General features: G+C 43.6%; 2 protein-coding genes across 2 annotated transcripts; both read right to left on the bottom strand.

The window, feature by feature from the left end:
• Positions 1–491: 491 nt before the first annotated feature.
• Positions 492–17,967, bottom strand: mrtfba (myocardin related transcription factor Ba). Its single transcript, XM_086015739.1, has 17 exons — positions 17,802–17,967; positions 13,801–13,892; positions 11,847–12,092; positions 10,200–10,265; positions 10,028–10,083; positions 9,854–9,929; positions 9,509–9,670; positions 9,223–9,386; positions 8,992–9,135; positions 8,669–8,916; positions 8,304–8,469; positions 6,877–7,929; positions 6,564–6,686; positions 6,298–6,444; positions 5,354–5,491; positions 5,179–5,239; positions 492–4,929 (listed from the first exon to the last, which is right to left on the bottom strand). The coding sequence occupies exons 3-17, from the start codon at positions 11,995–11,997 to the stop codon at positions 4,415–4,417; spliced, it is 3,270 nt and encodes a 1,089-aa protein (XP_085871865.1). The 5' UTR covers positions 11,998–12,092; positions 13,801–13,892; positions 17,802–17,967; the 3' UTR covers positions 492–4,414.
• A 723-nt stretch (positions 17,968–18,690) lies between these two features.
• ercc4 (excision repair cross-complementation group 4) lies at positions 18,691–23,139 on the bottom strand. Its single transcript, XM_086016776.1, has 11 exons — positions 22,838–23,139; positions 22,388–22,568; positions 21,961–22,156; positions 21,631–21,838; positions 21,352–21,532; positions 21,051–21,182; positions 20,856–20,960; positions 20,123–20,711; positions 19,910–20,002; positions 19,694–19,806; positions 18,691–19,533 (listed from the first exon to the last, which is right to left on the bottom strand). Exons 1-11 carry the CDS (start codon positions 23,012–23,014, stop codon positions 18,800–18,802), a joined length of 2,709 nt encoding a protein of 902 aa, XP_085872902.1. The 5' UTR covers positions 23,015–23,139; the 3' UTR covers positions 18,691–18,799.
• Positions 23,140–26,010: the final 2,871 nt, after the last annotated feature.

Here is a 26,010-nt window from a genome sequence, read left to right on the forward strand (position 1 = left end):
TTAGTGAGCTAATGGAAGCATGTACTCATTGAACAATATAAGGGCTTACAGAATTGACCCCTGTGGAATCCCAGAGGTCATTGCAATTTGATCTGAGACAGTTACCTACGATATACATACACATATACATATATATATATATTTACACATATACATATATATATATATATACACATATACATATATATAAACTCACATATATATATAAACTCATATATATATATATTTACACACACACACGCATATATATTAGGTATAGCGGAAGTCACTCCTATTAGGATGTTATTCTAGTAATATGTCTCATAATTCTATGACTGATTATAATTTTTTTTGTCTTTTCAGCGTTGTCCTTGTACTCACTGGATTATAGAAGGATTTTCTATGAAAAGTTATGTGTACTTTGTGTTTTTGTTAGGAGCTTCTGGTACGTTGTGAAATCAGAAACCGGTTAGTCAATGGATGATAATGAACCGTTCATAGTACACCAATTTTTATTGTCACATAAAAGGCATACAACTTTTTTTTTTTTTTTTAGTATTTACAAAATAGAGAGCCCGTTGATGTCACACGTATAAAAATATGCATTACATCTATATAAATATGTACATAATGTGCAAAACATATGGCATACGAACAACTAGAGGCAATGGGAGAAGTGGGGACCGGAAACTTCAATGAGGGGATCGGCTGCAGAAGAGCTACAAGCTCACTTGTGCTTAATTTACCGCCCTGGAATAGTTTGACTATAGCTTGAACATTTCTGAACTTTACCATGTGATAAAACGTGCAATCTGTATGAGGGCAATTCCACATATTTTTGATATGAAGTGATTGAGTGTGTTAATGCCTGAGTCTGCATTAAAGTACAGTACAGTACATCAAGAAAAGGAACAGCTGTCATCACTACAGTATGAGCTGTCCTCAACTGGCCAGTGAGTCAGGCAGTCTGATCACCTGCACGACTGCAGTCAAGAGGTCTGATATGACAAACTACAAAAAAGTAAACAAACCTAGCTTTAACAAGGAAAAAAATCGGATCAACAGGATATATGTTTTTGTCAACCAAGTGATAAATTTAAAAAAGGAAAAAAGTGATATATTCCAATGACTTTTTGGGCCACAAAGCATTCATATTTGACACCCTTTAAAGTATAGACATAAAATCTAAAAATAAAAATAATCTCATAAAATGTAACACTCAGCAATGTGAAAACAAAAGAAAAGTTGGCTTGACAATACAGAGCTAATACAAGTAGATCTCCAACAAAAATGTACTCTAATTTCATTTGTTGGTGCACAGGCATGTGACAAACTGAAAGTTGAGTTTGGCTCAGGTATCGTTGGCTTTTGTGCACATACACTGTGTCACCGTGCAGCTACAGTACTGACAAGAAGCGCTTGGTTCTGATTACGCCTTTAGGCAATAAGATGGATTTACACTGCTTGGTTCAAATGAGAAACTCAGAATTTAGACTCAAGTGGCACGATTACCTTACGTATCAAGACAACGTTAACAGAAAAACAAATGCTTTGAATTGACCAAGACTATTATTTGAATAATCGACTAATCTGTCGATTATTTCAGTTAATAACATTGAATTTGCTTTTCCTTATTACCATCACTTTAATCTTAAATAGCACATTATTTCAAATTGAGAAATGCATTGATTGATTGTGATTCAGATACTGTCAGAAAACAAAAATGGTGATCATCACTCTTTACCGATGTGTCATTTGACATATAGATGGAAATATGCAGTTCACAAAAATATACAGGGATTAAATCGATAATACACAGCCTTCTTTAAATTGAAAACAACGCGTGGCAACGCCCTCTAGCGGTGATGGACGTAAGAACGGAACTAGTGGTACTAGGTGAGTGAAAGAAGCAGATTCACACTGTATAATTTATTTACATTACAGTACTGAAATGAAGACGTGGTCGAGAGATGCTCAATATTTAGATAGGACGCAGACAAGGTTTAAAAAGCAGAAGAGCCCTCTTTGCTGACACCTCTCAGGGTGTCTGGACATGTTTGGACCACAGACAGCCAAAGAAAACAGTCTTTAGAAGCCTTTTGTGACTGACTCATCAACCATTTGATCGCGGTAGCACATTTTGTTCACGCAACAAGACTTGAAGACATCCATGCACACGGAGACGGTAAGGCGACGCACATGCACTCACGACCAGAGGACGATGCTCAAAGCACATGCAACTCGCTCGCGCAGCCACAGCAGCACAAATTCACAACCATTTGGCTTTCTGACCAGCCAGGTGAGTACAGTGGAACCTCTAGTTCAAATCAGACAAGCTGGATCTGTTTTTGTTCCCCACAAAAAATGTTGCTTTTTCTTTGGCTTTTTATGGGATGACACCACAGAAGGGTAACTGGTGATGACAAAATGGCCATACAACAAGAAACAGGACAATTATTATCAATGTTAATTGTAACATTAATAATACAGTGACGACAAAAGAAGACCACAGCAAAGTTGACTGGCTTCAGTCCTAATGTGAAGAGACTCTCCTCATAAAACAGCATTCACAATTTAAAAAAAAAAAAAAGGGTTCATTTTAAGCGGCAGAAAATACTGCACTAAGTGCAGCGAAGCTCTTTGTGGGTCAGTTTACACTGCCACTATAATCACAGATTTTTAAGCAATCTACTTTTTGATCTTTATGGTAGAGCCAAGTAAGAATTTGGAGTTGTGCGCTTTAGTGTAGTTTGTATGTTGCTGCTCCATGTGTTAAAGGAGCAGTTGTTTGAAAGGTTTGCAATTACTAAACATCCATGCTAAACCATTAACCCGTTTATGGCATTTCATACCCTAAATTAGCATTAAGCTAGCAGACTTCTGTTAGCTAAATTCATATGGTTTGGTAGTGTATTTTGGTGTTTAGCTACAACGGATTGAAGCAAGCGCTCTTAGTCTCTTACTGTATTTGCAGAAGTGCGTGAGCGAGAGGTAAGAAGTGCTAAGGAATATTTTTTTTAAATTAGTTTTCACGTTTGAAAGTGTTTAAAAGTGTGTGGGAGGAGAAAAGCTAAAAAATATATATATACGCGCTATGGTCAACTTAACTCAGGGACAAACTAATTCATCTGCAATCATTTCCTCATTTCCAATGGGAAAATTGTTTCGAAATTGAAACAAGAGTTCAACCAAAAGCATGAAATGGACCGAGTTCAACTTTAGAGGTTCCACGGTACTATTCATACTCCTGTAATGATGCTTGGTCACATGAAAGACGTGACATCTGACACCACGCACACATTCGCACAAATACACACACGGTGTAGTGATACTGCAGGACAGTTCGATATGGATGTCAACTTCTCCAAGTACGTCATTGCTGTGTCTTAAGCCACATGGACTAAAAGCGTGTCGTTATTTGTTCCCTTTGCCTATTTGTCCGTCACAAAAGCTGCCGGCATTACGAGCGCAAATCCTATTTATTTTTTGTCGTCTTTGCAGAATACATTCAAAACTATGAGACCCGATGACAAATCTCCAAAAGACGATCGGGCTCGTGATCCCAAGCGGCACCGATCACGATCGATGTCGATCGTTTCGGAGCAATCGGCGATATGTGGAGTTCACATTAGCGTTGTTTTGAGGCGACCAACATCGCGCCTCTTTAGTGCATAGCTCCCGCGTGGTCAGAGGCGCATCCTATGGAAAGCCGTGTGAGCATTTATTGAAGAAAAGACAACAGGAGTTGTAGTGTGCTGACTTGTCTCTATCTAAGGGTGGATATCAAGGAAAACAAACAAATGCTCCATCGGCTCTCCACAGAGTCCTGCCGCCACTCCTATCGGTTCATCAGCGTCATGACAGTGTAACAAGTCACATTTGATTAGTCGGCAAACATGCAGGAGGCGATGGATCAGGCTTATCCTTCCCACAGCTTGAACCATAAGTGATGGAGTCGGGGAGTGGTCAGTATCACCTGATGATTTTTTTTTTGTTGTTGTTTTTTTCCTGCGAAGGTCACACTGTCATTGTGTTAGAATGACCTCATTTTTATACGACAGCCATCACTACCGCTGGATGAGTTAGGCCTGGAGATTGTGGAGAATTTGTATATACAAAAAAAGTCCTTGCTACCAGAATTCCTTTGGTTCCGCCTCCTCTTCACTGCTCCAAACAGTCGTATCGTAATCCCTTATTTGTCCCTCCAACCGCCTTACAAGTGACATCATCATTTAAAGCTGTGCAATCTCCTGCTTGTTGTTCCACGTGAATCAGTGCACTGATTGGTACAATGGTGTGGTGGAAATATTACATTTTTTCTTTCATGCTCTCTTCCTATTCGTCCCTCTTCCATCTTCCAGTCGGGGTTTAGCTACTCAACGATGGCTTTTCCCATCTTCATTCCTCAGTCCCGAGCTTTTCTCGTCTTCGTTCCTCAGTCCCAGTGCAGTTGCAGGTCATGCGTGTCCAGGAAGTCCGTCGGGATCCCGAGCGGCGTGAGTGCCCCGCCGGGACCTGGTGGCATGGTGAGGTCCAGCCATTCCATATTGTCCAGCGCCGGGTCGGACAGGCCCATATTGAGGGAGGAAGGGGGGGAGGAGGAGTCACAGAAGGACAGGTCGGACGTGTCCATGGGCGAGTAGGGCTGATGATCCATCAGCTGCGCCTGCAGCTCCTCCATCAGACCTCGGGTGCGAGGGTCGGATGCCGCCGGCGTGTCGGCCAGCGTCCTCTCCAGGAAGGCCTCCAGCTGGTTATCGGTGGCCAGCAAGGAGAGGTTGGGCAAGCTGGGGTCGACGGTTGGACTTAGGGTCGGAGGAGGAGCCAACTGGATCTGGGGAGGGTGCCTGGAGAGGACGGTGTTGACCGGAAGGGTCGTGATATTGGCTGTGACCGGGTGAGTCTTGTTGAGAGAGACCGGAGGGTCATGCTGGATGAATGGAGTGATTTCTGAAGGGTGGTCAAATGGGGCACAGGGATAAAAAAGCAGAAAACAACATGAAGGAGACGCCTTTGAGGCCGATTGAGGTACCTTGGCAAACCGAATGAATGTGCTCCATTCCAGTCACCCAAAAAACAATTTTTGGGGGTTACGTTTTTTTATTTTTATAAAAAAAAAAAAAAAAAAAAAAAAGCACTAACCAAACAAGCGGACGAAAGTACTTTTCTGGTGTGAATACGCTTTAAGTGCCTCCTTACCTCCACTCTGGATGAGAATGTCAAACAAGTCATCCATCTGCTGACTGGTTGCCGTGGCAACCTGCAAAGACAGATACAGTATGTTTATTTTGGAGGGGGTGGGAGCGACTTGATAACGGTTTAATCTCTCAAGCATGGTGTGACTTGTGTGTGTGCGCGTGGAGGGGAATCTAACCTGTGACACGTTGTTAACATGCAGGTTGCGGCTCTGTTTGACAGCATCCTCATAGCGAGGAGGCTCTCGCCGAGTCTTGGGAGGCTGAGAAAGAAGAGACGCGGGCTGGAGGATGAAGGTCGGCTGTGGAGACGAAGACTTGACAAAGAAAAACAAACGGCATTATCAGCATTATCCAATGATTGAATTTTGGGTCGATCGCTGGAAGCAGTGTTGAAAGGCTAATTTCTTTCCAACTTTCCAGTGTAACCATCTTATTGTCAAGGAAATATGTAGAAGCAATACATCTCAAAAGCTGTAAGATCTTTTGGATTTTGAGGAGGAGCCAAGTTAAACAAGGATTTTGAGCATAAGTTACTATGGCATGTTTATGTTTTTGCTTTGCAGAGTTGCTGTAAAAAAAATGTATGAAATCATTTACTAAAATGCCATAAAGGTATGGAAGTCCTTAAAGCGGAAATCAACCGAAGCATATTTTTTACAAGAATATGTTCCTAGCAGGCCCACTAGTTGAAACACGTTATTCTGATGAATATTGCGTTTGTGGAAAATGAGTTAAGCAGCAAACTCCACCCGTTTTTAGCCACCTCAGGGGGCGGCCATTTTGTTATTTCTGTCGACTGAAAATGACATCACAACTGCTCAGGGCTCAGGTAAGGGCCAAAATCATGGCTCAGCTTCAGAAAACAGGTGAGCTGTGATTGGTCGTTACCTGAGCCCTGGGTAGTTGTGATGTCATTTTCAGTCGACAGAAGTGACAAAATGGCCGCCTCCAGAGATGGCTAAAAACGAGTGGATTAACTCTTATTCCACAAACGCAGTATTTATCAGAATGCCTTGTTTCAACTAGTGGGCTTGCATAGAACATATTCTTGAAAAAAATATGTTTGCATTGATTTCCCACTTTAATAAACAAGAGAGCAAACAAAAGTCAAGATACTTACCTTACTGAGTGGTCCATTCGAGATGTGGATGGGCGAGGCCCGGGGAGAGGCCCTTCTGTCTGGGGAGCTTCCCAGGAAACACTGAGGATTTATCTCAGGCCTAGTATGCTTCTCCATGTCAGTTGTGTTATTGCACAACGTCAAAGTCTGTAAGTATTGTCAAGAACAGAATTTCACATGGAATTACAACTCACACTCAATGGGGGGGGAAAAAAAAAAAGTCTCCGCAATGCTTGTCTTGCATCACGTTGTGTGCCGTGGCTGACCTGCAGCAAAGAGTTGTGGTTGGCCAACTGCTGGTTAGGGGGCGTGTCTATCTTGGTGCTCTGCAGCTGAGGAATGGAGGTCTGGATGAGGCCTGGATTTGAGACAGTAGCCTGAAGGACAGGCTGAGATAGAGAGAGGAAAAAGTTGATCCAAAAAGTTTATCAAAGGGTGGTTCCTCTTTGTTTGGTGAGCAGGTTACACTGCTTTATATGCGTATGATGTAACACTATCAGCACAAACCGGGCGAAATCATTCCAAGGCGAGTTGGACTGAACTGGCAACATGCTTTGCGCCATTGTGCTCTCTTCTTACCTGCAGGCTTACAGTGGAGCTCGGCAGCTGGATGGCGGTGGCGTTGTTGGGCAGCGACACGGGGAGCAGGATCTGAGTTCCAGTCTGGCCACTTGCAGTCAGCAAAGTCCGAGGTTGCCCGGATGCGGTTAACAAGGTCTGCGGTTGACCGAGCACCTGCGACACCCCGCCGGGATGGCTGATGAAGAACTGCTGCAGGTTGGGGGTGGTAGGTTGGGACTGAGGCTGGGTCTTGAGTTTGGGACTTCTCTGGGAATGGCAGAGGAGCTGGGGGCTAGTGCTTACTTGGGTCTGGGTGATGAGCTGCGTTTGGGGTTGCAGCTGGATTGGCTTCCCAGATGAAACAGTCACGTCCTCCAACTTCACCAAACTTTGCAGCGGGTTTGTGAGAGCGTGCGAGCCCAGCATTGAGTTGGGAAGAGAAGTTGGAGAGCAGTTTGTCGAGAGCGTTTTCTCCGGCTTGACGGTGTTGGCGTTGAGGACAGTTGGGCTCATTGAACACGAAAGAGCGGTGAGTTTGGAGGCTATTGCGGGAGCGTCGCTGGTACAGCTGCTCTGACTCCTCTTCTCTACCTCCAGCTGCATCTTGAGCTCCTCTACCAACTTTTGCTCCTGCTCAAGCTTCCTCATCAGTTCTTCAATCTGCCGCTGCTTCTCGTGGAGCCTCCTGTCCTTCTCCGGAACGGGCAAGTTAGAAAGAGGTGAGGAGCCAGGTCCTCTTGAGCCAGAGCACACTAACTGCATTTCGTGTTGAACTTCTGACATGCTGGCGTCCTGGTGGAGGGCGAATGGACCATTCGGAACGGGGGAGACTGGAGGTGTGGCGCTAATGTTTTCAGAAGCTCCCTGCATGGGTGCGTGGACAACGACGGGGCTGGTAGTGGTCGTCTCCATGGGGATGGCGGTGAGAGTGGTAGTAACAGGTGTGGGAATCGTGGTGGGGGCCGAGGAGCTGGGCAGATCCTGGAAGGGCTTCAGCCTTTCGATCAGATCGGTTTTAGTTCCTGATACAGGGAGCCCACGCAGCTTTAGCTCCAGTTTTAGTTCGGCTACCTAAAAGAGAAATCATGATTAGCTAGAGCTATTTATCAATGCACAGTATCAGAATACATTGGATGTTCCGAATTGATTTATTGGTTATTTCTCATCTTTCTGAGCTAGAGACCCAGAAAAGCAATCAGAACTATACAACTGTACAATTTCCCAAAACAAATGCAAATCCACCCGATTACTCAACTATTCCGTGGAATAATCGATAATTGAATCGAAAAAGATTGGACGGTGACAGCCATGTCTCCACAGCTTCCTTGCTTAGATTTAAGGCAATAACCTTTCATTAAATGACAGGATTTCAAATATTCTTGGCATGCTTTCGAGGTGCCGCATTTGTGTAGATTCTTTATGCTGTTCAAAATGTATCCAAGTACCTTCATCTCCTCCAGGTTGGCAGGCAAGACTCCGGGCTTGCGGTTCGATAATGAGTTGTTCTGCCGGGCCAAAGGCATTGAGGGAAGTGGAGGTGCAGTGGGTAAAGAAACCACAATGGAGGCCGGCAGACCACTGGCATTGCTACTTTGGCCATCTGCCACAGGCCTACACAGAGGGGAAAAATAACAGTTATTGTTATCAGAGCTAACATTACAATTCGAAACACTGAAATAGGATAAAAGAGAAAAAAAAGGAGCAGTAAAAAATAAATAATAACTTTTGAAAACATTTGTTCCGTTTTTAGACACAAATGCTAAAGCCGCTGTGTCGCCATTTTTTCGTTTTGTTTATTTAAAAAACATACTTGAGCGGGGCTGGTAATATCGTTTGATAGTTGTAGTGTTGCTGTTGCTGGCTGAGTATCTGCAGTTGGAGGAACAGCTGCTGTTGCTGCAAAAGTCGGGCATAGGAGGAGTCCATTGGGGCCTCACTGGGTTCCTGCTTCTGGTCTGGTGGAACATATTGGTGGTACTTCAGCTTTTTCACTCTCGGCTTGGCGTCTTTGCCTTTCTTATTGCGGATCTTCTCAGAAGGCAGTTTGTACTGGCTTTGCTGTAGGCAGAAGATACCAAAACGTCAAAGGTGCAGACCAAAAGACAAGCCGTGATGAAATCTGATGACGCTTACTTTCACCAATGTTGGGCCTGGCTTGGAAGGAGCGCTCGTAGTGACTGGTTGAGCATGAGAAATGGCCGGGCGGCTTGTAGGCTGCTCATTAGTAGCGACCACCCTCATGGAGTCTGTAGTGGATTGTATAGCAGCTGGGGGGAACTGGTGAATGAGATAAAAGTACAGACTCGTTTTCAACATTGGGACTTCTTGTGGACAGAAAGCAACACTGGTCTTTCTCTATCTGACCTTCAACAAGGGGCCTGGAGGAGGTAGGGCTGGCGAGGGAGTTTCCCGGCATTTGCTGTCACCAGGTGAGGGCATGGAGCTCTGAGACTCTTGGCTGGCAGGCTGCTCCGGGGACAAGGCGTCACTGCTGTCCTCATCCATGACCTTGGGATAGTTCACCTGTCCTATTACAGAGAAACCATGAAGACACAACAAGTGTCACTGCAACAAGTTAACTGTTGGATTATACGGTAAATATTAAACCCCCCCCGCCCCACGCACAATTGGCCACCATTTCCTCTATTACCTATTATGGCCTCTTTAAGGTTAGAATCTACAGGCAGGATGTTCTTCTCAACCAGCTCCATCGGACCGGGTCTCTGGGCTATTTTCTCATTCAGGTTGTCAGCCAGCCGGGCCCTTTTCAGCTTCATTTGGGTAGCCTGTAGCGACGGCTCGGCTCCAGTCTCTGAGGAAAGACATCAGACATTATGTAGACATACGTAAAAGTATTGAAGTAGATTTGGTTGGAAGGGGGACATCCGTCCATCAAGTGTCTAGTCGGTGGGATGAGGGGAGTCATTTTAGCATGGAAAGGGGAGGCGGGGACTACAACTACCAAACATGGATATAAAATGCAAACTATACTTGCCTTGCAAAATGTGCATCCTGACCAGTTCCGCTCTCTCTGGACGACTGCGGATTTTATGCTTAAGGAAATTCTCAGTCTGAGGAGACAACAAGAGACAAAAGTGTGATGATTTTAAAATACTTTATACACTTGTTTTTTATGGGGGTAGCTGGGGGTGTCAAATTATTTTCATACCCTGGCTCTCTCCAAGCTGCGAATCTGCCCATGGAACGCAGCAGGGCTCTTCAGCGCTGAAACACAACACAATTTGGTGTAACGTCATCAAAATTGTCAGTATTAATCAGGTAAACCTCCACATGAAAACGAGCCATCGAGTCATGCCCAACTGACAAGTGACGTGACTCACGTGGCATGATGCCCTGATCCACCAACTGCTCCCGGGTTCGCCTTTGCTGAAGCCTCAACTGCAGCACTGGTCGGACAAAATACAAGATTATGACCCGCAGAAGAATTTGAAGCATTTGAATAAAAATTATGCAACTGATTTTCTGGGTATTATTAAGAGACTCACAATAGCCAATCTAGTTCATTCCAACAGTGTAGATGTATTTTTGGTGAATGAAGTAAAAGGCTCAAAGGGAAGTTCTGCTTTTCGAAAGAAGAATTATTCATATACTCGCTCGCATATACGCTCGTGGCATAAATGATTACATGCGACTAATTTGTGTGGCTAATCTTAAAAAATAAATGGAAGACTTCCGGCCCAGCTTGATCCGCTTGGCTTTGTGCAGTCAAATGAGTCCTCTGTCAAAAATAGATGGGGCGTGTATTTTTAGCAGAATACAACAGAGCAGCTTCACAGGGTGTGCCACAGTTATAAGGAGGCCGTTTGCGTATCTACCCAGTTTGCTAACACTTGCATCACCTTGACTGTGATGCTAACTTGTGTGTGTGTTTTTTTTTGCTGTTGTAATGTCTGCCTGGCAACTCAAATAATCGTCACTTTTGGTTTGGGTGAATCACAGACACTTCCAGTCAAATGCCGTTCACCTCGTCAAACACATGAAGAGCAGTGACGCAACTGGGCTGGGTGAACTGTTTATGTAGACAAACACCATCACTATAGAGAGGTCATGTATTAGAATACTGTTTTTTATAATAATATGTAAAGATATAAATGCCTCCACTAGTTGAAACAAGGCATTCTGACAAATATTGCATTTGTGGAATAAAATGTAATCTACGAGTTTTGAGCCATCTAATGGGGCGGCCATTTTGTCACTTGCGGTCGACTGAAAATGACATCACAGTTGATCAGGTAACGACCAATCACGGCTCACCCGGTTTCTTAAACTGAGCCATGATTGGTTGTCAAGTGACAAAATGACCGCCTCCGGAGATGGACAAAAACGGGTGGATTTGACTACTTAACTCATATTCGACAAAAACAGTACCAATCAGAATGACGTGTTTAAATTAGTAGGACTCATTAGAACATGTCATTGTCAAGAAAATTTGGGGGGTGACTTCCACTTGAAGGGATTTTCTAATTTAGTTGACTGACTGTAAATAGCACCTTAAATGTCTAGAAAGTTTCTAGAAAAACAATCAACATTTTCCCTAAAGCATGGAACATAAATTGATTAAAATTGTGACTATTAGACCGCCACAATCTTCGCCACGACAAACTCCGAGTGGGTGTTTACTACTTTGCAGACGGAGGAGCACTCCATCCCTCTCTCTTTCGAGGAGGATGACAATCTACCTTGGGAGTGCTTGTGGCGACAAGCAAGTAATGTAATTTTGCGATCGTTACCAATCCATGAAGCAGGCAATAAATTTGACTAAAACAACACTCGCATGTATTTATTTTAAGAACAGTGGATAATATCTTTGGACGGAGTAGGGGGAAAAAAAAAACCACTCAGCAAGTTTCAATTCATGTGACAAGTAAATTACTGACTATGACTCCAACTTTTGCCTGCACTCTTTCAACATATTGGCCCACTTAATGATTCTGTCCACGCATGGAGAAGTAGGTTAGTAAGTTCACCGTTTTTGCGTTCATTCAACGGTGGCAGGTTCTGGGTGGGCTGCAGTGATAACTCCTCCATCTCGTGCGTCACTGCTTCACTCTGGGGACTGGGCACCAGCAGGCACATCCCTTCTGCCCCGAGGAGCCCCTGGGAAACCTGGGGCTCCATCCTGCTTCAGGAGAGAAATTGGCGATGTCCGATGTGTCCCAGGGAAGCGGCAAGTATATACTATAGGTCACCGTCCTTTAGCTTGAGTGTGATTGCTACCTGTTAGAAACCAAGGATAAGACGAAACAATAAAATATCCTGCTAAGCGAGGAGCAAGAGCACTTCAGAATCATTATCATCATCCCGTTGGTATGACTACTTCACCCAAGTGGCAAAATGCTAAGCGCGGCATTTCATTTCAGCCATCTGGAAGAGCTCAATCCAAGCCCAGATTATTCATGCAAGAGAGTTTGGAAGGTCATTATACTGAATAACCATTTCACATGAGGATGAATGAACGTCTAACTACAGACAGGCTTCACAATCTGGAATATGACGTAGTAGTGGTGGTTTCGAACAGAGGGAACAGAAACATTTAGGGGAGCAAAACAAACCATTTAAGCTTCCCAATGGGGACCTAATAAGTAGATGACAGCCTGCTTGGTTAAAACATGAATGCCATTTATCTCTCCAGTAGTGCCATTGCCAATTCTGTTCTATTCCAGGACCTCCAAGACTTCATACTAACCATCCTGATGTTACTGTTGGCAATGTTGACATGCATGCTGTCATTTCTTCCTGTAGGTCCAGAAGTACCACAAAAATACGGGAGAGAATCTCAAATATACGGTTACAACAGATGTGTCCGCTCTGAAAATGAAGGTTGCTGCTAAGTAATACTTCCAAAACACAACAAGCCAAATCTAAAAAAAATGCTGTATCACATACTCTCTTTTTGACTAAATGGAAACACCATCTATGAAACTGAAGGTAATTTAAGTTTTAAATCTAACACGGTTGCTTCTTCTTGGTGTTTTTGTGACGCTTAATTCAGTGATAGTGATGCCACGTCAAGTTGTGCTAGCGTGTTATTTAAGATAGTATGCTAGCCGATACAATTGATGAGCCATACGAGACTTGAGCGTCGTTCAAATGGATTGCGATCCAAAAATGTTTGACAGAGAATCTGACTTGCTATCCACCGTGTTGCGCGAACGTATTTCCAAAACACAAAAGTTGGGTCTCTCACCGAGTATTCTCATATTTTGGAGCAAACTAGCTACAGGATATTAGCACTGTAGATAGCATCCATTCACTGTGCTATTTTATCCCTAATTCTGGAAATAGGATTTAGCAGATTTTGAGTGACAGCATCTTAACTGCGCTTCTGCTTGCCTACTGTACTTCAAATCCAACAGTGAGCGGTTCTAACATTTTGCAGATTTTGGCAGCAGTAGCTCAGTGTGTGATGACTTGGCTCGGTAACTGGCAGTTGGCTGGTTCATGTCCTGCTCCAGACCAAAATATGAATATTGAAACTAGATACTGGGGAGCTGCCAGCTCAGTTCCCATGCATTGCTTGTTTTCCATCAATCCCCCAATGGTTTCGTTTGCTTGTTTTGTATGCAGCCCCCTCACTGACATCTTGTGCATGTGTGCTTACAGCTCAAACCAAGAGTGGAGCATGCTCAATATAACATTGTATTTCCCCTCAAGGGGACCAGCAAAAGGTTGTTGTCCTTCTATTTACAGCCAACAAGTCATACAAGTATTTGTAAGAGTCATGTTTATTTGCTTGTGGTGTCAGTTTCACAGACTTTTTTGAAGTCAAAGTATCATGTTATCAACCTTAGCGGAAGATCATGTTTCATCTGGATCACGAGATTTACGAGTAAAGCTCTCCCGTAGGTGAGTAGGCAACAAAGGAATATGAATAAAATCATCTTTAATAACCATATCATTGATGTTATGAACGTTAAGTACCTACCTTATGTAGAAGAGGACAGAAAAGAGAGGAGATTGGAAAAGTCCTTGGCTTCTTTTCCTCGTCGGTATGTCAGGCCGTGGAATCACACCTGATAGGGGACAAAAATGAGTTATTACGACAAACACCAGACATCAATTGGAGGATTTCTTCAAAATGTCATTGCTTAAGGATTCAACTGAACATATCTGTAAAGAAAATGAATGAAATAAAAACATGCAAGGCAAAGGGTTGAGGATGAGTACCACTTCAAGATGCCGGAATGAAGCAAGCTGAAGTTCAAGTACGCAGGGAATGAAAAAAGGGAAAGGCAATTGCTCTATGGTACTAAATACTAGAAAGCCACACTGCAGTCTGAGTGGGCAGACTCACAGAATATAAAATCGATCATCTGTACAACCACAGGACTCAAGTGCTTTTCAGCATGACATTTCAATGGAAAAAGGTACGGTTTTGGTGTTAGAAATGGAAAACTGGCTGGAAGAGGAAAAATAAAAACAAAAACAAGTAAGTGAAAGAATGCAAACGAGAGGAAGGGGCACATAGCTGTCATGGATGACACGTGCCAGTGAAGAGTAAACATTGTAACTGCACAGGCCGTGTTCAATGTATGTGCAGTATTCTTTTTCGAGTGACACGGTCCAACGTAACTGAACTGGAAAATAACATTGCCCAGAGGAGTTATGCCAAAGCCTGGCTGGAGCTCATCTTCCCGTAACTCATGTTGTTCTTTAGATGCAATTCATGACTAATTAATTCCATGCAATCGACTGACTTCAAAATGATTAAACAATTTTCATACGCATCCTCAATGGAAACATGGCTTTAGAGAGTCTAGAGAGAAATTGGGCAGGAAACAAACGCTTATTAAAGCAACACCGTGTTATTTGTCAGTTTTTGTTGATTATGGCGGCGCCATGTGGACAAAAGTGGTAGTGTTTTGACAAAAGTCAACCACATTTCCCATGCGCGCCAGCGCGTAGTGTCGTGAAATCCTGAGCTCTCGGCCTGCAAGTTGGACTGAATTACATTTCTATTTCCAGTGGCTGTGTGAAAGATGAATAGCGATGAGGTCATGAATGTAATTTTGTTTAAACAACACATTTTTTGTTTGTTTTGGGGCTTCTGCGATAGCACCAATAATAGCGTGTACGTTCGAATCGACTTCCGTCGTTATAGCGAAAGGAGGAAGTGAGTACGCCGTAAAGAAATTCAGGACATTTGTATTTTTTTGTGTGCCAGGGTTGCTCCCATCCTCCTCAAAGTTGCTTAGTGCCAGTAAAAACGATACAGAGTCCCCCCCCGGGCATGACAAAAGTCCCATTCAACTACTTGTAAGTCAATGTTTCACCAAAAGAGTTGTGAAAAAAAATTATTAAGGTCAAATTCTTGCCCATTGCTGCGTTAAACTGATATGACTGGATTTTTTTCTTGAACACAATACTTGTGAATTTTCCATCCTGAATGAAAACAACACCATCTTGTACGTAGCAATGTTTTGGACATCAACCAATAAAATACTTCAAATTCTTCAGTCTATTTTGAACAGACCAAATACACGTGTTGTTTTGCCATTCTTTGGGGAATAGAAAGTTCAGTGTCCCACAGTCTTGGTGCAGGGACACGAAAAGGTCGAAAGGGTTTGTTTTACAAATAGCAATGGCCATGTCAACGTCTACTGATACAGTACAACCCAAGTGCTAGCATACGTGCGCGCACACACAAAGTGACAGAAGATTAACTAAATCAATTTTATCCCACACCAAAACATTGAGTAGTGTCATCTGAAATGGAAGTGGGAAGCAGCACAAATAAATAAAAACGTATGTGTGCCTACTAATGCTTGTGTTGAACGTGTTTTAGAAATAAACCATCTTCACTATGACAGACCCTATTGTAAACAAGGGCAGATTCATTTACAGTATATTTATAAGTACTACAAAGTTCACACACACATTGCACACAAGAATGATAATGCCACCTGTGCCAGATTCCGTTGGGAGTTTGCAGTTTGGGGGCCCTAAATAGACTAGATCCAGTCCAAGAAAAACATTTGCTTTTATCCAAAGATAAGATGAGCGGTGATGTCATCACTTGGAAGTTGGACTCATTAAACAGAGGCCTGCTCTTTTCTCACAGACTCACTCGCACGTGGACTGCCGCTTCCTTCCTGGCTGCCTTTGCGCATTGAAAATGGTAGCTAAGGAATGGACAAAGGACAGAACAACATGACCCGATTCCACAAATCTGTTGAGAAACGACATCACACAGACCGTCGAGATAGCTCAGCGTAACCTCGCTAAAGTTCAGCTATGACAGCATCAAGAAGAAAGGCAGATTGGAGGTGTTTTTAACGGGCTACTTTATTCAATTACTTAATACTGCCATTCTCATTTACTTATTCTTTTATCCAAATTGTCATCAAGTTTAGACTCTAAACTTGTACCTCTAAATAAAAGTTTCCACCGCAATACTGGGGAATGATGGAAAGCCAGGTATCAACATACAAAACATCTGAGTAGACTTTCTGTAAATTCATACTGCACTAGGAAGCTGAAATAAAAACAAAGGCAGGGATGATGACTTTGCCATCCACCCATATACGCATGATGTTTAAGTTCATACACACTTTTCAACATGTGGCTACCACATCCTGCCAGCATGCATGACTCAGAGTCTGGATTTGCTGAGGCATCACCTCACTTCTTCAGATCAATTAGAGGGTGATAAACATCATGTGGCGAGACAGGCCTGCTTCTGTCTCTCATTTGCACAGCTTCAGTCACACAGCAGTCGCTTTTGGGTTGCACATTTGTTAAAAAAAAAAAACTTTCTGGCAACTACATTGTGGTTTTTGACTTGTGAGACACATACGACCACTCAACACAACCAGTTTCTTCTCAGTTTGTGTCTGGCAACAGCGCAAACTCTGTGTTGACCACACAAGCGTTTGCGATTGTCAGACAACAGCCAGTTTAAGAGCAGAGCAAGGGCAGGACAATCGGCCGGGTTAAACATTCAGAGACATCCGACATTTGGGCCATGACTGACTTTGGCTGGAAGGTAGACAAAAAAATGCTCAAATTCAGCCAGTCATTGGTGCAAGACCAGTTAACAAAACATCTGCCTTTATGTAGACTGGAATAATGCTCACCTTCGATTGACAGGAGCAAACATTTCAAAGACTACATTAATATGAACCACAATCAGAATGAATATACTGTGCAGTGCGAAAAATGTCGAAACACTATTTCTAAAGACAGACTTTAATAGTAAATGTGGTACTGTAGGTGTATCTAATGATGTGTTTTGAGGTTATACATAGCATAAATAAATCTGGCTAACGACTAAAGCAATGTTTAGTCTAGCTAAAGCTGTGATTTCCAGCTAGTGTGCTGAGATCAGGTGTGCAGTAGGAAATTATCCAAATTGACATTAAGGTGAAATCATGTATCTTTGTTCATCTATCTATGCAAACAACATATAGTGAAAGGCTGCAAGATGGCAGAAGGTCCCTAATGTGTATCCTATCGACTTTTTGCAACCTTTTCGGTTAATTGTAGCAATGAGATGAACACGTTTTGGAATTTCTTTAGAAACCTACCAAAAGAAAAAAAGCCAAAATTAAACAGCTAATTACACTGGGGGCAACAATTATACGATATTCAGGTGAAGTTGTGAATGACATTGCTTTGAGTACGATGTTTTAGTAGAGAAGAAGGCCGATGGCTGTGGGGCGTAGCAGACACTTTCAATCTGACAGGTGAGTGAGTTCCCCACAGTATCTAACACTAAACACTCCGCCATTGTTTCGAATAATAAAAATGAATACAACTACCAGATGCTCACGGTGCACCTAAGCTTTAATGTGTAGCCGCTCGAGAGTTATGTCGCTGTCTCAATGAGCGTATCTCGCTCGCTTTACATTTTGTGCTACTTAGCGCGTTCCAACGAGCTAACATGCTAAAAACAAGACGCCGCCATGGCGAGCAGAACTTACCAACTAGACAACATCGAAAAGTCCAAAGCGTCCGACTTGGCGTTCATGGTGATATCTCCGTTGGTGGCAACAGGCTAGTCCACTGTGATGTTTTTGCTCTCCCCGGCAATGAGATTGAAGTTTATTTGGCGGAGTAAAATGGCTGCGACTGCTCCGTGGGTGCTGATGCAGGTGACGTCATGACGGGAAGGGAAGGGGGTGGGGTGGGGTCGCGGTCGTGGTCGCAAGAGCAATGAGGTAGCCACTAGTCGTGGGGGGTCGCCAAGTACTCCCCGGTGGGACAACATTTGGGGGCAAATACGAACCGGACACCTTAATTCGGTGTCGAATCAGTGTAAACACACGTTTCGAATATCTCACTCTCGTCTCGGAAGTGTTAATGGCAGTGTTGTCGTGTTACATAATAATGACTGCTGACTCACATGTACACAAAGCATGTGTAATTGAATGACACGCTTGCATTAAATAAATATAGACTGAATTGTTTACTTCAAGTAACAGCCAGTGTTAGATTACACAGTAATTGTGCAATAAATGGTGTGGGTTTGCAGAATATGCACTTTTTTCCCCCAGGACAAATGTACAATATGAAATGAAAGCAATAAATTCACCTGCAATTCTTCATAACTAATTAATATACTTTAGTTTTTAATATTACTATATAATTTACACAAATGGGTCTATAAGGGCCGTGTTGTTTGATTATCAACCATTTCGCGGCGTAGTACTAGTTTGCCTTCCTCAAAGTCAGCTACAGTAGAATCCAGCTCTTCCAAATGAGGATAAGCGGTAAAGAAAAGAGATGTATGGAAAAACAAACACATTTTTAAGACTTTAAGATTTTACAATAAGATGCAACACAGCTAATGTAAAAAAATATTTATTTTTTTGATGGTTTTAAAAGGCATTGAATACTTTACTTTATTCTGTACAATTACATAAAAATACTTAACACTATTTTATGAAAAAATGTATTTTAAAAAGTCGATATTAAGAGGTTATTTGCTTCTCTGCGCTAGAGCTTGAACATCTGCAACATTATGCAAGAATTCATAGAGCAACTTGGCATTATTGGCATTCTCGAGTATTTCTGCTAGCTTGTCCTGGCTCAGTTTGGCTAAATCTGCCAAGCTGTCAGCATTTCTTATGAGAGCTCGAACATTTTTTGTGTTGACTCCCGGCATCTTGAGCAAGAAGTCGTACGGCCCGGCATTGTAGAGCTCTGTCGATTCGGCCACCGCGTCCGATTCGGCCGTGACCGCTTGAGCCGCTGCGGCGTCCGGTTCTTTGCGACCTTTCTTCAGCTCCAGAAAAAGCTCGCCCGTGACGTGCGGGGATGGGCACCAGAGGATGCGGAGACGCGGGAAATGCAACGTGAGCAAGGTGAGTTTTGAGGAAACATCGTTGGACGATATCTCGTGGCGGAAGTCGGAGCGGGCCATGAGGGAAAAGGGCTTCGCCGGGTCGAATTCGATGAGCAACACGGGTTTCCTGTAATAGCGGTTCATGGAGAGGCACTGGGTGTAGAGGCGACCGCTCTGCAAGGAGCCAATCAGATCGCTGACGCTCTTGCGCTCCACACAAATATCTGGCGTCAGGATGTAGTCGCCGACTTCCAAAGTGACGGGCTCGATGTCGAGGCCGCGGCGGTGGAGCAGAGAGGGAAGCTCGCTGCGGAACTCGCGCATGTCTACGATGACTCGCGAGGGCTCTTCAGGCTGCTCTTGGCCTCCTGTTTGAACACCAACAGGATCCCCATCATGACGGAAACAAATCGGATTAGTCACACACCATCAGTAATCATGACTGTTTTTGAAGAACTCTTGTTATTTAAATTACTATGTCGTTGTTGTGTAAATTTATAGTAAGATGTCAACAAAATATAAACTTGCCAGCTTTGCGAGTGTTGGTAGTGGCGTTGGCAGGCTCTAAATTTCTAGCAAGGTCCAAATTGGTGTCTTCTCGGCCCTCCCTCTCCTCTGGGATCACCATAGTGGCCTTTTCCCTGCACAATCACAAGTCAACCAGTTAGCTATTTGACACCAAATTCAGCAAATGCAAAGCAACTGAACGTGGACGTTCCCGAACGCCAGTGAGAAGATTCGGACCTAATGAGATGTTCAAAGGCTTTCTTCTCTTTGGACAGCCCGGTCAGGTATTTCTGCTCCTCTGTTGAGCCGCCATAGATGAGGAAATACACCCTAAAGAGGCAAATGCCAGTGGTCACTTTTGAAACAAAATTACGGAATGATCTAGAATTTTAAAAGCTAAAAAGAAACAAAGACACCCTCCTCGGTGGAGGTAATGAGCTGCCGACACACCTGAGAGGCTTGCCCGGTCGACAGGCTTTGTAGAGCTCCAGCTGACGCACGAAGCTGAGTTCGGCGTCGTAAAGCACCACAAACATGGGCTCCACTTCATGGAGCACCCTTGTCAGGCTGTGGGGGTCCGTACAACCCCTCAGGGGGTGGATGACCATCAGAGGTTCCTTTAGAATTGCGTAGTAAGCATCAGATGACAAATCCAGCTTCAGAGCATCTTCCTCCGCCATTTTGTCTTCATCGCCAAAGTCGTCCTCATCCTCGCTGCTGCCCATCAACGCCGCTTGAACAGTCTGCTCTTTGCCAACCATCTGAGTCAAAGTCAGAGAGGGTCTGTTTTTAGCCTTGGCAGTCTTTTTTTTCTGCTCTTTCCCTTTCGAGCTCCCTCGGCCTTTCCCCTTGGAGACGCCTTTCAGAAGGCCCTTGTCTTTTTTATGCCTTTTCAGCTCAAAAGCAGAGGCGGTGGACGGGTCTTGTTTGGCGATGGTGCGGGTGTACAGTCTGTTCAGGAGCCATTCAGCGCCGTGCCTGATGTACTGCTGCAGTTGAGCACAAGTCCTGTCATCGCTGGCGCAGATCAGCACGCGACCTGAAAGTCAGAAAAAAAAAGCTTTTTTTTTTTTTTGCACAAAGCCACTACAGGCTAATTTAACCAGAAACTCAGTGCAGGTGGCAGTTAAGTAAATATTGGTGTGTAAATTTAGTGAACGTTTTTAAGGATGACAAGTCTAACCTGGTTCACTCTGGGAGTTCTTGTTCTCCTTCTCAATCTCCTGCAGTACCTCAGTCAGTGCCTCCCACTTTGGGCTCTTCTCCAGCACCAGTACTCGCTTCACCTCTGAAACAGACGCACAAACACACACACCATCGTAGCAATTAAGACTCAACTCTCCCCTACTAGAGTTTTCTGAGATCTCTTCAATGTCACCTGAAACCAAGGGTGTCTGTTTTTTCTCTGGTGCAGCTCCAACTTTAGGTTTCTTCTTGTTTTCCGGGATGTGGTACACTCTGGACCTGGCGTTGACAAACATGGATGTACTGCAGTCCAAGAAGAGCCACCCTGAGATGAATGGTTATTAATATAATTGCTATTAAAAAAAGAAGAAAGTGATTTATGAGCTGTCACTCACGGGCTAATGATTGAATATTGAGTGGAAATAAAATTCACGGCTTCCGTTAATCACAGCACACAGATAATATCCTTTAAATTTACTAGGCCAGCATGTCACCTGAGTTGGAGCCAAAGTTCTTTTGGCTGGAGCGGAGGGACTCCAGCAGATTGAGGAATGTGACACAGTCGTACTGGGTGAGGTACAGCAGCAGAACCCTCAGCACCTTCAGGTCCTGGACCAGCGCCTTCGTCTTTGAGCCCAGCTGGTGCCACAAGGGGTCCAGGTAATGGCGGATGGTCTGGATGACAAAACCAGAGGGGAAAATGACACTTTCGCATCAGACGACGAAAGGATGGCTCATTTACATGACACTTGCGTGAAAGAAAATTGACCCACCTTATCAAAGGCATTGCTAAGTGTGTTCTCCAAGGAGAGATCCTCCGCTTCCAAGGTGGGATTGTAACGTTTCAACTCCTTCAGACAGGCGCCCATGATATCCAGAATGGAGCTCTGGATAGCCCTCATAAAAGGCGTCAGTGACACATGGAGCTCCACCACATCCGGCTTGTGTCTGTCCAGGGCTGTGTTTACTGACGCTTGAAACCTGTTCAACATAGCATAGAGAGCAAAGGAGAAAAAGGGGTGAGGGATTGTGGGACGAACAAGAAAAAGATAGACGGCAGTAGAGATGAATGCTGTTTTGCTGAGTTGTAAGAAGCAACATACCTTGGCCAAAGGTAGAGTTTCTTGACAAAGAGGTTCCTCATCACACGCTCCACCTGGCAAAAGCCTGAAGAGAAGGCTGTGGCTTTGTCAGTGAAGGCTTTGATGAAGCCTGTCTTGTTCTTCTGTCGAAACAGTCGCAGGATGAATGCTTCCTGGCACGATTCAATGATTTTGTGAGCACGGTACACCAGGATGCCTGACAGGAGATAATGGAAAGAGAGAATATATGTACATTCCACTCCAAAGGTACATAAAAATCCTATTTAATAGCTTTGGCCGTAAACGAAGGTCAACCACACAACTATATCAAAACAAAAACAACAACAACAACAAATCCTCATATCATATCAGCATATCAGTCTGTCACTATTGTTAAACCCTTTCAACACAATGACCATAATTTGAGGCATGATGCCTGCAAACTTACCTGATATAAGATGGGCAGGTATGCGGTCGGTGAGGAAGTCGACCACCAGAATCCTGCTGGTGACAAACAGCACCCCTCCCTCAACGTACACGTTGTATCGCTCAGTGCCTTGGACCTCGCTGGTCACCGTCCTTGGCAAGTGGGTCACGCCCTCCACTCGCAGCTGCTCTGTGAAATACTCCTAAATGGTGAAAACACATGGTGTTTGACAGCGTTCGGAAGTAACAAGGCACAAATATTTTTTTATATTGTCAGCTACAAGAAAGAAATAATTTGTCTAATCTAAACACCACCTGTCTGAGAGTCAAATATTGACAGTTATCATGAGTGAATGGTGCATTTTTGTTGTTGTTGTTGTTAGTCAATTCACAGTGTTGTAGCGTTTTCCGAAAACTACCAAAAACGACATAAGGAATTGCGCTACTGGGCAAACGACGAGGGGATTCTGACCTGTTCGGGGGTGGTAGTGTTAAGAAGTAGAACCAGGCTGCCTTGTTCCGAGTAAACCCGCATGAACTGCAGCAGAATGCGGTCTATTCCCATCCCCTCCGCCACCACGAGTAGCCCGTCACAGCTGAACAGGCTCAGAAACATTTCTGTCTCAAACTCTAGCAGAGAGCCAGCCATTGTTGAAGCACACCCCAAAGCAAGAGAAAATAACAAACCCAACTTCGCTTTCCAATGTCAGCTAATAACAGTAAGAATCATTGTAAAAATTCGACCGCAACGTCGCAGGAAGTCGCACTTGTAGTTGAACGTGTAAACTTCCGGTCACATGACGAGAAAAAAAATAAACACAACGAAAGAGGTCATGACGAAACGCCAGGGCGCCATCTACAGGTGTGATGATGCACGGTAAGCACAGTTCAGAGTATGGTTTCTTTTCCACGCTTTCCGCTTCCTGTCCAGTAGGTGGCAGTTTGCACCAATTCGCCAATGAACAAAGAAGACAAACTGCACTTGGATTGAATTTTATTTACCTTTGGCGACGATGTAAACATGGATTTTGGTTAAGGTAAGCCATTTTAAACTTTAAATCAAAACTTTTTGGGCGTTTTAGGAGTTTAAACAGCTGCATTGTACTTAATTTCCATGGCGCTCAGTCGGCACCAAGATTTATGTGGACATCTTGACTTATGCCCACTTCAACCACTGAAAATGTCACAACGATTAACGATTAAAACGACTGGTTATTGTCGGCTGGCCAACATTCTCGCCTGGCTGATGAAGGATCCAACAGTAATAACTTACACGTATGCTCCACTACCCAAATAAAGAAATAAACACATTTTTATTAGAAGTATATATGTATGTATGTAGGTAGGTAGGTAGGTATGTATGTATGCTTTCATGGAGGACTAAGGAAATCATAATGTTTCCCTTACTTACTGTTGTATACACAATACGGTGGTGGTGGTGTTGTTGTTGTTGTTGTTGTTTGAAGAGTCGTTGCACAATTTGTCAAACTACTTTCCATTTGAATTGAGCCCTCTCATATCGTACAGTCGTACACATTCTTTTTTTTGAAACAACAATATACATAAACAATACAGAATACAAGGGATGTACAGTCTTCTTAACAAACTTTGACCAACGGTAGATAGATAGAGAGATAACGTCATAGGATAACATCCATCCATCCATCCATTATCTGTACCGCTTCTCCTCACAAGGGTCGCGGGGCGTGCTGGAGCCTATCCCAGCTGTCTTTGGGCAGTAGGCGGGGGACACCCTGAACTGGTTGCCAGCCAATCGTAGGGCACACAGAGACAAACATCCGCACTCACAATCACACCTAGGGGCAATTTAGAGAGTCCAATCAACTTACCATGCATGTTTTTGGAATGTGGGAGGAAACCGGAGTACCCGGAGGAAACCCACGCAGGCACGGGGAGAACATGCAAACTCCACACAAATGTCAAATGCCTTTGCGAGCTCCTGTCCAGTAGGTGGCGATATGCACCAAGGAGATGGAACCCGCCAAAAATAGACGAAGAAGAAGCAGCAGCAGAAAAAGACGAAGAAGAAAAACTGGACGCATCCGATTCGATGACCAAGTCCCCCAGTGACTTGCAGCTGTGTTTTCAGTGAGTAATTTTAAACATTTACATTTTACATTCTATTTGCCATTTATATACAAATGTGTACACTATTTGGGAGCATAATTACGACACTGAGGCATTCTAAGTTGCTTATTGTTACTCGCTCCGTCACTGGAAGCTCGCTAGCTATAACAATATCAACAAAGGTGGCCCACAAGTAGAACTCAGCTGTCAATCAAAAGTCAATCAAGGAAAGCGTTTGACTTGAATGTTGTTTTGTATGTTTTCCACCCCAAAGCTGCACCTATGGGGAGAGATTTGTCTCAAAATCATTCACACACAAATGCATCCGTGATTTTCACGTGTTATTCCGAGCCACAAATATTTGAGGTTTTCACAAATGTATTTCACTTAGATAACTAAATATTTGTTTTTTAATTTAAAGATTTAGTTGCACCAAAATGTGCTTTTCAGATCCACAAATATATTCATGATTTTCTCGGTTTTTTTTGGGGGGGGCGGGGTTATATATCATGACTTAATATTGACAAAATACAATTTTAAATGTATTTCTTACTAGCCGTTTTGTTTAAAAAACAACTAATGAACACATGATACACGAGTTTTTGAAGACCGAGACGCTTCCCTCTAGCGGACTAAAGAGGGATGGCCTGAACACGTGTCAATGTTGACAACTTCTGTGTGTGGAATAGATGACACCGGAGTGGATTTTTACTCGACTCCCGTCTCCCAGAGACTCCCGACTCCCAGAGACTCCCGACTCCGACTCCCACAGGTAAACAAGTAAAAATAAAGATCTCAGTCCCAGACCACAATATAAAAAAAATTTAAATAAAAATCCTGTCCCGTCCCATCCCCTCAAAGCCTCTCTAGTTTCTCAACATTTTTTTCCTACTGCAGGGCTTTTGCACTTTTACAGTTGGTCGCACCAGCACAGGATCTGGTTGCACCCTTTTTTAGTGTGGCACAGCAGCATGACCATATTTGCTGATGTATAGTCGTCTCAGTTGGCACATTGTAGTTTCGTATGTAAAGATTGAGAGTGACTCAAGATATTTTTGCATAATATTTTGCTGGAATAAGAATTTTGTTTTGCAACAAGCAGCGGCTGATGAAACAGGTCAATTGAAACTCTCATTTTAGCACATAAGCGGAATTTTTTCAGTCGGAAGACTTTGAAGTCCTGCTCAAACAAAGTTGATTGACAGGAGCAATAGTTGCTCATTGGATGTCAGGTGTGCAGAGAAAGCCACCAGCTGATGGCTCACAGATGCATTGCCTGTGTGGGCACAGTTGGAAGTGGACGTGTTAAAAGTGAAACTATTTCACTTTATTTTACTAATAATACGACTTGGACTTTAAAATAGACAAGTAAAAAACTGAACTTTTATGTCCAGAAGAGTGTTACGTACTGCTTTTATTTTCTGCCTGACCAGATGGATGGAGGAGACTCCGTGCTCAAAGGTGCAGCCGACGGACTTGTGGGACATGCGGAAGGGAAGGAAAGGGAAGGCCAAGCTGCATTTGGACCCGAGTGAGTATTGAGCAGTGTTGTGTGCT

Source organism: Filicampus tigris, chromosome 19 (assembly GCF_054856515.1).
Source record: "Filicampus tigris isolate MCC_2025a chromosome 19, RoL_Ftig_1.0, whole genome shotgun sequence".
Lineage (NCBI taxonomy): Eukaryota > Metazoa > Chordata > Actinopteri > Syngnathiformes > Syngnathidae > Filicampus > Filicampus tigris.